Below are 14,136 nucleotides of genomic sequence, written 5' to 3'. Positions count from 1 at the left end.
TTCACTCCACTGATAGTCTCAGCAACTGGTAGTGTTCGTGGAGTTGGAGCAAAATGCAGGACTTAACAAAGCACTGAGATGATGGCTTCATCAAGTTCCTTGTTAGAGAAGTTGATGACAGTGCAGTGAATGCTGCTGGACCCAGCAGTTTCTTGTTCACAGTTAAGGCACTAAACTTCATTGGAGCATTTTCTCACTGCCTTGCTTAAATTAGCTCACTGATATGCAGCTAAAATCATGTTTATCCATTCTCAGTTCTATGTTGAGTGAGCTGCTGACAGAAACAGGTGGCAGCTATACAAGGAGAGAGCACTGGCCTCAAGTTCATACCTCATATGACATATCCTTTCCTGGATGAAAGCATGGTTCATCATCCATGAAGTTCTGTTCAGTAGCAGTTCTTCTGTAGTGTTTGACCACACAGACTTCAGTATGACATCCTTGTCATGACACCATTGTAAGAAAGCGAGAGAACGATGCAGCTGTGACTGTTTCAGGTACAGCTTCTCCAGATGATGGAAGCTGCATGCTACATCCTCCCCATAGTGGAAATTAATATGGCTATGAAGTCTTTCACACTGGAGTCTTTAGATAAAACTTTCTCAGTTTACTTTCCATATCATATCCTGATAAAGTCCAAAGTTTTTAATGACTGATTCCATCATTATCATCAGGGGCAAAGTCTGATTGTTATGAAAATGGCACTGACTTTTATACCCAAAGGGTGGCATCTGATTAGACACATTGCTAAGTGCCTAGGTGGTCTGCCACTGGCTGTGCACTTAGGAATACAATGAAGTGCACACTTAATAAAGAATGAGAACCAAGGAAAACTTCTCATTGTTTACTGGCCAGTGCATTTGATGGCACTGCAAACAACAGCAGATAGTGTGCAAACATAATCTGCAGATGTAGAGGGTGCAGCCTTAGTACATTTTTTTAAAATTTATTTATTTGGTTCTGCTGATTACATATTATACAACCAGTGTACAAGTAATATTGGACAAGTCAATTGATACAATACAGTAGTACATGAACATTTATACATCACATTGCACAGTTTGTATATTTTCCAAGAACAATCACTTGCATGCAGTATTAAAGCCTGCCTTATACCAAAAACAGTTTAAGTGACTGTTTAAAATAGTAGAATAAGTGAGAGTGCATATTTTTATGCTACTGACATATATAAACAGGAAAATTTGCTTCATGGTCATGGTTTGGATTGAATACAAATTTTAACTGCTTTCCTTAAGAAGACGTTTAAGTGAATGCTCAAGAATGTGGATACATGGGAGTTCACATTTTCTCATAAAGACATAGATAGATTTACATTTTATCACCACAATTTCAGTTAAACTACAAGTAACAGCATCACATTTATCTTTAAAGGAGTGCTTTTTTAGGCAGTTTCACCCACTCTTATACCTTATAACTCTAAGTATTCATTCATTTTATAGAAAGTTTGTTCGATGATGAATAATTTTAATTTTCTTTTGAAAACCTGTACGTTATTTATTTCCTTTTTTTATATTGATAGGGAGCTTATTGAAGACCTTTATACCTGACTCAGTAACTCCCCTATGTACTTTAGTGAGAGTTGCAGAGCCTTGGTGAAAATTTTTCATCTGTCTTGTGTCATGGTTGTGGATGTCATAATTTTTCTGAAACAATTCCCTACTATTGGCTACAAATAACATTCAGTGAGTATATACACTGACCTCTGATGGTAAGTATCCTGAGAGATTTGAAGTGACCTCTGCAAGATGCCTCATTAGGGACCCCACATATTAGTCTCACTGCTCGTTTTTGTATTCTGAAGACTTTTTCAACACCTGCAGCATTTCCCCAGAAGATTATGCCATAGGAGAGAACAGAATGGAAATATGCAAAATATGACAACAACATTATTTCACTGTCCACTAACTGATGGAAAGCTATTAGTGCAAAGCACAGTGAGCTAAGTTTCTTGATCAGCTGATCAATTTGTTCTTTCCATCTTAGGTGGCTGTCTATCTGGATATCAAGGAATTTTGTATGTGTGGTTTCATTAATTTTGTGATTGTTAACATGTATTTCAGGAACTATATTTTTTATTTATTGTCAGAAACTGTATCATATTGGTTTTTGAAAGATTTAAGGTTAGGTTATCCGCAGTGAACCATTTGTGTACTTGAGTAGAGACTGTCATGGCTGTACCCTGCATTGTGGAGTTGGGCCCTTTTACGAGGATACTTGTATCGTAGGCAAATATTACTATTTTTGCTCTGTTATCAATTGTGATTGATAGATTATTAATGTAGATAAGGAAAATTAGTGGCCCAAGAATTGACTTCCATGATGTCATCACGATGTAAACAAGCCAAGTAGATGACATCATTTGAGCATAAAAGTTTCATGATAATCAGTACTAGCCCCTGACAATGATGATGAGGCAGTCATCAAAAGATTGAGATTTTATCCAAGTTTCACTTAGCAAGTAAACTGAGAACCTTTTATTTTAGTACTTCATTGTGAAACACTTCATAGTTATAACAGTTCCCTGTGCATGCCTATTTGGATATAGTGCACAGCACCGATAGCTGGAGCAGCTACATCTAAAACAGTCACAGCTGGTGAGTAACCTGGCTTTTCGAACAACACTCTCAAGACATGGGGGTTGAAGTTTGCAGTGGTCAAACATCACATAAGAACTGATGCAGTGAAAAGAATTTTATGGAAGATGAGCCATGCTGTAATAAGGAAAATAATACATCATACAAGGGACCATCTTGTGCCAATACTCACCCCTTGTATAACTGCTATCTATTTTTGTTGGTAGCTCTCTCACCAAGGGATCGGCAGTGTGTAGCTATGACTTAAGCTGCACATCAATGAACTAATTTAAGCATGGCAATGGGGAAACAGTCCAATAAATCTGAGTGCCTTAATCAAGAGGCAGGAAGTACTGGGTCTAGTGGCATTCACCACACTGCCATCAACTACTCTGTTGAGAAAATTGATAAAAGTCACCAACTTGCTGCAGACTGAAAGACTGAATTTTGCTTCATCTCCACAAATGCTACCAGTTGCCAACACTATCAGTGTAATGGACAAGCACAGTGTGAAATCTTCATCAGGATTCACAAGATGAGATAAGGGTTGCTACTAGCTGGGTTTTAGTGTCAGCCAAGCTCCCTAGGTTCAATATTAGCAGGGTGGAGAGATAAGGACTGAAATTGTTGGAGGAAGATGAAGAATTACGTTGTTTACTGGCCAACAAGGGGAATACAGCAGTTATCTTCAATGCTACTGATTGCCGGAACAAAGTGTGTCTGTTGTTGGAGGATTGCAATTACCAGATTCTTTAATGAGATATGACATTGGCACTAAATGAGGGGACAGGGGAGTTCTTAAAAACTCTTGCCTCTCTGATGAACTTGTCAAGAATTTCGTGCAAGATCACCTGAGCCACACTAGTTATATGATCTGTCTGAAATACTCAAAAGAGGATGTACTACTTAGACCAATCATCATTATTATTGGCCCTTCTTCATAAAGGGTGGCAAAATCTTTATGTAAACTATTGGTGTCTATAGTTGATCACTGTAGACACCATGTTAAAAATTGTCAGATTTTTGTAGATGTCATCAAGCAGAAGAGGATAGGTCCAAGTGAAATCATGGTCAGTCTCAACTTCATATCCCTGTTTATTAAAGTACTGGTAGGAGAAGCAGTAAGACTATTTTCTGCCATATTCTCTCCTGAATTCTAAAAATTATTTTGGCTCACCTTGATGACCGTGTATTTTTTTGTGCAGTGGAAATTACTATCAAATGAATGATGGAATAGCCATGGGTTTGCCACTATAACCAGCCATAGATAATTCTTTCATGGAGGATTTTGAAGAATAAGCATTGAATAGTGTCCCATTTCTGCCCATCCTGCTTCTTGAGACATATTGATACATTTTTAATTTGGCCATATGACAGCGAGGTACTGCATAGATTTATTGACAATTAGAATGGTATGCATCTGAATATAATATTTCTGAATGAGAAGGAGAAGGATGACAAGTTGCCTTGCTTAAATATGTTGTTCAGACAGAAATAAGATGGATGACTTGACAATTTCGTGTATCAAATCCACCACTCAGCTCAAAATAGAACTATGCTTAATACTCTAACACACAGAGCCAGGACTGTTTTGGATAAGAAACATCTTGGTTTCAAGATGAAGCTCTAACAATTGTGTTCAGAAGAAACTGGTTCTCAGTCTGTGATATTTGGCCAATGGCATCAATCAAATGAAGACATGACATTGTTCAACAGAACCAGGAGAACCAACACATAGTGCAACTTCCATTCTGCTGTGCAACAAGTAGTAAGAGAAATTGAGCCTTAAACAAGCAATGAATCAATATGGTCTTCTGCCCACAAGGAAAATTAAGGAAATGTTGCAACTCATTGAAGATAATCTCAGCATGAAAGTATCAAGAACTTATAATATTCTTTGCGAGTGTGGTAGCAATCATGTGGGCAGCCTATATGATCTATTATTGATCACTTTGTTGAACATCACTACCACACTGAATTTTGAAAAATCAGCAATGGCTGAGCACAACCTATTAAATAAACACAAGATTATGTTCAAAGGTATGAGAAGTCTAGTGTACACTTCAGACAATGGGACTCTGTGATTAGAGAAGTAGTGAAAATCAGACTGTGCAATAAAAACTTCAATAGAGACACTGACTACGTACTTAGCAATGCATGGAAGCATGCACTTGCTAAAGAAATAGTACAGTGGAGATTTCTCTTAGTTCAGTGCCCAGTATGAGTAATGGTGTTGCAGAAATGTTGGGTACGGAGTGCAAACATAATCTACGAATGTAGAGCTACCACCATGGTACATGCCATTTCTTTGATGTTATGACTTAGTCCAGCCAATCAGATGCCATTCTTTAGACATCATAAAAGGGGGAGCCTTGCCAGTTTCACAGCAGTCAGACTTTGTCCCTGATGACGATAATGGAGCCAGTCATCAAAACTGTAAATTTTATCTGAATTTGACACAGTAGTAAACTAAGAACTTTTATCCAAATAAATTATTGCTTTTTGAAAAAAATAAATTAGGTAGAAAATATTGCACCAATTAGGACTATACAAAGCAAAACTAAGAATTTGGCAGCAATTATATTCTGACTGTATGTGACAAGTTAAATGCACATCTCACTGGTCTACTTGATGCTTCTACTTGCCACAGGCTCCTGTAGATCAAGAAGATACTCACTACGTGGCAAAAGAATTAATGCTCAGCTACAACCCTGTTACTGCAGATGAGCAAAACTCACCATAACATCCTCTCTTCAGAAAGTGCTACTCTCACAGGACTGTGAGAGGGCTTTTGCAGAGTTTGGAAGGCTGGGAGGCAAACTGATGAAAGTTGAAGATCTAAGTCAGCCTGTGAGGCATTCTCAGATGGTGTAAATGGTAGCAAACTGCAAAGTTTGCCCAGGAAAAATAAAAATTTTAAGTGACAGAATTGCTGGCCTCTTTCCTTCAGGAAGTAAAATATCTAGCACTGCTGATTAAAGTACACACACTGTCTTAACTAATAGCTCTTTGCTCAGGGATATATTGGAGAAGGTTAAAAAGGAAGGGCAGGTCACTCAGACCCCAGAATGAGGGTTGTGAGGACAAGGATAGGTGAGATGATTCTAGCAACAGTCAGCAGGAATAGTGTGTGACACTCAGTGATGTGGAGAATGGATTGGAAAGGGTGGATTGAACGGAGGAATAAGGAGACTGTGGAAAAAAGAGTGTGAGTACAGGATGGGTAATGGAGTAGGGATGGATGTGAGTGTAAAGAAAGAATTTGTGGAGATTGAGGCCAGGAGGATTATGGTACTAAATGATATGTTGTAAGACAATTACCATCTACATAATTCTGAGGTACTGGTTTTTTGGGAGGAGGCTCCAGATAGCAATTGCTTTACAGCAGTCACTGAAATTGAATCCATGCATCTGCTACCTCTTCCTTGCAACCACCTGCTGCTGTTCCCTGGACTACCTACCATCTTTCTCCCCTTGTCTATTCCACTGCTGTATGTGTATTGCTTTCACCCTCATCTGAAGAAACTGCCATCCAGTACACCAAGTGAAAGTACCATTTAAATTGCTCTGTATTTCTTACAATCATTCGTCAGCAAACAAGACTGCTGATCCCATGTAATAAACTGTGTGTGCCTGTTGAGTACATTAGTAAATCTATTATGCTTCCTTATGCCACACTAGCTGCTGTTAGCAGTTTCATTGAATATTTGCTGCCCAGTATAATGTACTGGGTTTTCTACATCAAAAATTCCTCTAGTCATCATCTATGGAATACATAGTGCAGTACATGCTTGGTTTGGTTCTTACTTGAGAAACAGCATGCAGAAAGTTACCCCATACTGTTTGAGTAATACAAAGAAGGACCCTAAATCACATGTTTGAGGAGAAATTAAAATGGGAATCGCACAGGGTTCCATCATTGACCCACTGTTGTTCCTGCAGTACATTAATGATCTAAAATTTTATTTGAAGCAGGAGGCATAGATAGTTCTGTTTACATATGAAACAAGCATTGTTATAAAACTGAGCTGTAAAGTATCAATAGATAAAATACTAAAGGATGATTTTGTAAAGGTTACTGCTAGCTTCAAACTTTGAAAAAACACAGCTCATACAATTTTATACTCTCAAAAATATGACACGTCCTATTATCCTAGTCAACTGAAGAGAAATAATGAACAAGGTAGGAAGTTCTAAGTTCTTAGCTATGCATGTTAACGAAAACTGGAATAACCATGTAATAGGCCTGGTGACGTCTTTAGGATGGCTGTTTTTTCAGTAAGAATAATTGTCAACTTTTGGGACATAGAAGTCTATGAATTAACATATTTTGTGTACTTTCATTCAGTGATGTCTCACAGTAACAACACCCCATGTTGGCAAAAAGTATTCATTGCACAAAGAAAGTTAGTAAAGTTATGATCAGGATTCACACACCTACATCTTGCAGGCATCTCTGTAAGCAGGTGGGAATATCAATCACAGCCTCATATTTATTCACTTATGAAATTTGCTATCAACAATCCATCTGAGTTTAACAATGACAGATATATTAACAAGTAAAACAATGGAAGAAAAAATGATGTGCATTACCATTTTACAAATCTGGCTTTGGTTCAGAAAGGGATGAAATATGCATCTCTATAAGTCTTAAACATTCTAACCATGGAGATAAAATGTTAGACAGACAGCAAAAGTGTTTTCAAATGTTAATTAATGATGTTTCTCTTTAACAACTCCTTCTGGACCATAGAGGAATTCTTGAATAGAAATAATTAATTAGTCATGTGTACAAAAATCTGTAAATGGCCAGAATATAGCCATATAAATATTTTTCTCATTTTTTCTATATATTATTAAATATATGTTATATATTTCTTCTGCATAATGCTTATCATGAGTTTGTATTATGGAACATGCAACTATTAACTAAAACTAACTACAGTAGTCATTTACGGGCCATTGAGAATTCCCACACTACAGTTCTGAAGGTCTAGCAACAAAAATTTGCAGTCAGCTTGATACTGGCCCTAGTCAGTGACTGGTTAATAGGTCCACTTGTAAATTTTCTGACTTGATGGAACTAGAACCCCATAAGGATTCCTTGTCTTCCAAAAACCTAATGTTGATTGCTGGGAGCTTTAGAAAATTTTAAATTACTTTACACAACACCATTAAAATTGATTTTAATTTTATATTTATTTTCCAAGCAATCACCTTACTTATATAATCATACATACATACATAATCATAACACAATAGGTCAGTAAACAACATACACTTTTATGTGTTAAACATAATTCAAAAAGTTTCAATAATGTTCGATAAATGTTTCTTGATACTAATTTTTACAGCACGTTAAACAATGACAGCACCACAAAGTCAGTTTGCATATTCTATAATAAATATGCAGCTCATACGGACCAATTGTATACTTTTGACTGCTCTCGAGGATAGCTTGCCGAGGACTGGCAGTATCTCTGTGTAAAGTGCCTGTTTAAAGACATATGCAATATGCTTTTTACAAAAATTGTCACATTTTTAGTACTAACATAAAAAAACATAAACGATAGTTAACAGGTATAGATGTTAGAGAGAGAATGCATTTTGTTTAATTCTGCACTGTATAAACTTCAGATTACCTAAATCACTGGTTTTATTTTATGTAGTTAAATTTTGAGGGTGAAGTTTTTTCCTAGGATTTAGAAAAGCCCTTCAAGACATTTTTGGAATGTTAAACTTCCTAATTAAGACATTTAATTAAATAAAGTGTTTTTTTAGTGAAAGTATATATTTTTGGAAATGGAAGAATAAGGGCTACAAGATAGTGCCCCTGAATTTTTGAAAGGATTGCATACTAAGATTTGAATATTCTGGAAACAAACAATTTTTAATTAAGGCAACTTTTTAATTGCACAGTTTTCATAAAAGAGAATATGATCTTTAGAAAGAAGAAAAGTAGGGCTTTCTTATAAGGTACATCAATTGTGAAACAAACAGTTATTAACAGTGTTGAATTTACAAGTGCACATGGATTGCTTGAATCTAAATTTTTGAATATTTCTGTAAATAAAATGTTCCTCCTAGAACTCAGTAGTGTGTAAATTATACTGTGAATAATAAAGTTCAGAAAAATACGTGGGAAAAGAATTCTGATATTTTACACATACATAGTTTATGTATTACATATGGAACAGAGGGCAGAGAAAAAAAATAGTATTTGTATTAGGAGTGGTATTACACCTTGATATGGTTCAGTCTGCTCCCTCCCTGTTTAAATATGCCAGTGTATATTATGTTTCTGAGAAGCATATTCTCCACATTTTGGAAGATGTCCTACTTGATCTTTTTGGAAAAATGTAGAGCCCAAAGCTCACTTTGAATACCTTTCACATAAACACCAATGTCAGATGTCCTGTGAAAGGAAGATAAGAAGAAGAGGTCCTGTTTTGTGGTCGGCTCATTCACTTGTTCTGAAATGGACTGACTTTGTATTGTGGGGTTATTTTGAATGTGTACACAATGGCAGTCTATATAGAAGATGATCTCCAAGCAAGAGATCCCAATGCCTGTGTCATTGTTTGAACAAGGGGCATGACAACTTTGTGTAACGATGTTACACATACACAGAAACTAGGAGATGTCTGTTTGAACAACTGTCATAAATGAAGCGCATTGTGCCAATAAATAAAATTAACATAATAAAGTGTCTATCTGAATTTGTATATCATTGTCAGTCTAACTGCATGTTGTAGATATTATAGCTTCTGAATGAGTTATTTTTGGCCTTGGTTCACTATCTTAAATTGGCACATTTATCCTTCTCCAACATCCCTGTAATTTTTTTATCATCATCTCAGACACACTCTGTACATACCACAAAGTAGATGGCAGGAGCAACTAATAACATGTTTTTAATTTTTGGTAGGATCAGCTAATAACACGTGTATTTAATTTTCTATTAATAGAGGGAAACATTCCACATGGGAAAAATATATCTAAAAACAAAGATGATGTGACTTACCAAACAAAAGCGCTGGCACGTCGATAGACACACAAACAAACACAAACATACACACAAAATTCAAGCTTTCGCAACAAACTGTTGCCTCATCAGGAAAGAGGGAAGGAGAGGGAAGGACGAAAGGATGTGGGTTTTATAGGAGAAGGTAACCGCTCCTGGGATTGGAATGACTCCTTACCCTCTCCCATAAAACCCACATCCTTTCGTCCTTCCCTCTCCTTCCCTCTTTCCTGATGAGGCAACAGTTTGTTGCGAAAGCTTGAATTTTGTATGTATGTTTGTGTTTGTTTGTGTGTCTATCGACGTGCCAGCGCTTTCGTTTGGTAAGTCACATCATCTTTGTTTTTAGATATATTTAAATTTCTGTTGTATTTAAAAGGATTTTTGGTTTCCTGCTTTATGTAAACCATTGAGTAGTTTGAAGAACCGTTGCACCAGATTACAAACTCTACTGAACAACAAATGCAGAGCCAGAGTTTACATGCAAATTATTTTTCTGTCTTCCATTATTGATGTGGAATTTATACAACTAAAGAGTAAACATGTTTAAAGGGTATGTAAGAACTTAAAGATCTTTTAAGAACCATAACTTGCTTATCTACAAATTAGACAAATATGGGATTAAGGGCAATGCTCTGAATTGGTTCACATCATACTTGCACAGCAGAAGACGAAAGGTAACTATCACTTCAGATGCAGTGGATTATTATTCTAAATGGAATATAGTATCCCAAGGTGTACCTCAAGGCCCCATTTTGGTGCCAATCCTCTTCCTATTCTACACAGATGCCTTACCGTAAATATAAATTCCCCATCAGTTCTGTTTGCATATGACACTTCTGTTTTAATAGAAGATGACAATGCAGAAATATTCTGGGCTCCATCATAAGCACACTGGATACCCTAGAAAACTTGCTCAAATTAAATTCAGTTTCAAAAACCCATATGGTACATTTCAAAACTAAGTATCCAAAATGTGTCAAAATTAAAATATAACATAACAATTGATGATTCCTAGGATTAAATGTGGATGAGAACTGAAGATGGAATGCACATACTTACTTCCTATCAAATAAACTAAGCAGTTTTGCAGTTGCAGTGTAAATATTAACAAAGTCCAGTGATTTGAGTACATGAAAAACAGCATGTCATAGTTATTTTCAATCTGGCATTTGATATGTTATAATTTCCTGGGGAAATTCAAATAGTGCATCTCGAATACTGAAACTGCAGAAGAAAATTACCAGATACATGTGTACAGCACAGTAAACAGAACCCTGTTGCTCATTGTTTCAGAAACTACAAATCCTAACTATTCCCTTCATATACATATTTGAAATTATAATAATCCTACACAGCAGACACATTATTTGAGAAGAACTATCTTAACCGCACAAATAAAACAAGACACGAAAATAAGTTCAAGCTACTCATGCACCAAGTGAAATTTTATGCATGGACTCCACAGTACATAAGGATGACAATATATAACAAATTAACAGGCAAAAGGATATTAATATGAAGCTAGAGATTCTAAAAAAAAAAAAAAAAAGGCTACAACAGACTCAGTGGGAGAAAAGCTACTATTCAGTAGATTATTATTATTATTATTATTATTGTTGTTGTTGTTGTTGTTGTTATACTGTTTGCTAACATCAGCTGCTCTATGTTTATTGTAAAATTTTACTTCAGTTTTGACGTGTCTCCTGCACCTAAATCAAATGATTTAGATTATGTATGTTGTGAGACTAATAAACCATAATTCACAATTTAGACTTTTGTCAGATCTCCAGCAATCTTCTTTGCACAGTACTGTTACCGTTATAAATAGTTTCTTTACTTTAACAGTATGGTCCCAGAAAATTATCCTTAATCATAACGGAATAAAAATGTGGAAAACAAGCCGCCACACTACCCTTTGAGTTAAAAGAATGACAGATATTTCTAAATTTTAAAGATATTGGACTGAGTTGCTTGATTTTTTTATCTGTGTGTTATCTCCATTTTAGCTTGTTGCTCTGTTAGACCGCAAAGAATTTAACACATTTTATATCTTTTAGCATGTAACTATTAATGTATATTCTGTGAGAGTTCTTTGTGAATTCTCTGTTTACATTAATAACAAATTGCTATTAATAGCAGGCAACTTTTTATTGCTTTTTAGTTACACTAATCAACTGTTGGCTACCTGTTATAACGGACTTCACAGTTTGTGAATTTATACTGTTAAATAATAACAGTTATATTATAGACCTATTGATTAAATGGAGGCTGGAATAGCTATTGTTTTCTACAGCTGTAATGGAGCCATGTGTGAGATGATCCATGTCATATGTTGGTTAACATACAACTAATATTCAGGCCTTATATCATCATAATTATGAGTAAAATACCAGTCAGATCTACATTCTCCATTTATCTCTCACATATCAGCGCCACTTTCTATCATCTCCTAATTCCTTATAGCCTCAAATCTTTTCTGTTAAAAGAATGTTGTTGCTAATTTCCTTATCTTTCAGCGTTGCATGTCTGTCTTGGCCTAGGGCACAGTGACATTCCTGTGGCATCTCAGAATGATTAATTTCTTTCAATTTTTTCCTGTTATTTTTCAGAGGAAGCAGTCCATGGCAAAAAGTTATGTTTTGTGCACATTTTTGTTTATGGGAGTATCGGTGTTTACTTGTATACAGTGTGTATACTAATTAATAGTGAAAACTGGAACTGATCACATAAGTGAAAATGTTCCAGTAAACATGGGACCACAAACAAACCATTTTTGAGACAGCTGTGAATGTGTGTTTAAGGGCAATGAAATATTGGCCTAGTTAGTGCAAATGTATTTGAAATGTAAACTTTAGATTAAGTCCCCATCCAGCTGGGTTCAAATGCCACCATAACCTACCTTTGCAAAGAAATACATACTACTTCTGCATGTTGCAGTTTCCTATACACTTATAGCTATTTAAGGAAGTGTTACATGTGTTGTCCTTGCTTTTAGATGCAATATTGCACTTGCCTCTGCTGTTCCTTCAAATATCCTAGATCATCTCATGAATTTTGACAAGACTGTACAACCTGCTGTTCCAGTTCTGCAACTATTTCAACATGAGTACTGTACACTTTGCTTTTGATGTGACCTTAGGCAGAAAAATCCAGAAGATTGAGGTCAGGTGATCTTGATGGCCAAGGTACATGCCCTGCTCAACTTACCCACCTTGGATCATATTTGGCTTTTGATGTCATCACACATCAGCACCAAAATTTGCTGATTCCTTATCATGGGTGTACCACATTCTAAAATCATGGGCCATGGGGGAAATTTGAATTCAATTACATATGGTTTTAATCAAAAAGTTTACACTTCAAATAAAATTGTACTAACTGGGTTATCATTTCATATCAAAGACAATGATATCTCATGACCACACATTTGTTATCTTGCCAATGGCTCATTTGCAGACCACTATTTACTGGAATGTGTTTGCTTCTATTGTCAAAGACTTTCTCCTGTGTCACTGTTTGCTGTTAACTAAAATGCACACTGTGCTTGTTTTTTGTATAGTTTGTTTTGAAATAACATTGCCATATCATCAATAACTAATAATTAGCTTTAATATTTTATGCAGCTGACAAAGTCTATCAACCATTTTAAAGATAATTACACATTGTTAAGTTCCCATCTCCAAAGCATTGTAATTAATAATAAACTGAACTTTTCATGTCTCTCGAGACTCTTTCAGGGAGTATGAACATGGTGTTCATTATGTTATAAATACTTTAGCCCACCACAACAAAGTTAATAATTTCTTTGAAAAGCATAATGATAACATTACCAAGGTAACACTTTTCAAAACAAATTACATATTACTGTGATATCATGTTTGCAAGTTTCACAAACTAAGTGTACTCGTCCAACTCAATAAAGAGAATACTGATCACACTGTGAACTTACTTTTTTAATTGCAGGAGACGCTGACAAAGTCAAGTTCCAGAAAGGGAGAGGGCAAGAAAGCACCATCTTCTAGAAATGGAGAAGTCCAACCTACTGAAAACAAATCTGCTGTGACCAAAAATCGACGTTAATGTAACATATGTCATGCTTATTTTCGAGAAAAAAATTCATTGATTTATTTGGTGGAGAATTTTTTGGGCATTGTGTAACAATACAATGATGGAAATGAATCATGTAAAAATGTGTTGCCAAAAATCATCACAGCTATATTCTAAATTCTTCAAAAGGATGTTTCCATATTCCACACAATATAGTTAGTTTTTGCATCTGAAAGGAATGTACTGAAACACAAAATATACACTATTAATTCAATTAAATTTTGGAGATCCAGTTAAGGATAAATACAGTAAGAAGTATTGAGTATTTTCATAAACAGGGTTTAGAATATTTTTTGAAACAAGCTTTGTTTGTAACTTTTTTTTGCATATTCCAGATGGGCAATATGACCTGGCAATTTGCTTCATTAAAGATTTTTGTCATGTCATTATGCAGTGAAGAAAATTATT

General features: G+C 35.5%; 1 protein-coding gene across 3 annotated transcripts in view; it reads left to right on the top strand.

The window, feature by feature from the left end:
* The window catches only part of LOC124716942 (lipid storage droplets surface-binding protein 1), a 179,602-nt gene extending 165,774 nt beyond the window's left edge, over positions 1-13,828 (top strand). For 2 of the 3 annotated variants that reach the window (XR_007005682.1, XR_007005678.1), the window contains exon 9: positions 13,585-13,760. Coding sequence is in view for 1 of the 3 variants with exons in the window: in XM_047243534.1 (XP_047099490.1) it covers positions 13,585-13,701 (117 nt within the window). In the remaining 2 variants the exon portion in view is untranslated. Of the gene's footprint in view, positions 1-13,584 lie in introns of all 3 variants that reach the window. The other variant, XM_047243534.1, reaches the window with a different exon arrangement.
* Positions 13,829-14,136: the final 308 nt, after the last annotated feature.

Source organism: Schistocerca piceifrons, chromosome 1, assembly GCF_021461385.2.
Source record: "Schistocerca piceifrons isolate TAMUIC-IGC-003096 chromosome 1, iqSchPice1.1, whole genome shotgun sequence".
Lineage (NCBI taxonomy): Eukaryota > Metazoa > Arthropoda > Insecta > Orthoptera > Acrididae > Schistocerca > Schistocerca piceifrons.
This window is presented reverse-complemented; position numbering and strand designations above follow the sequence as displayed.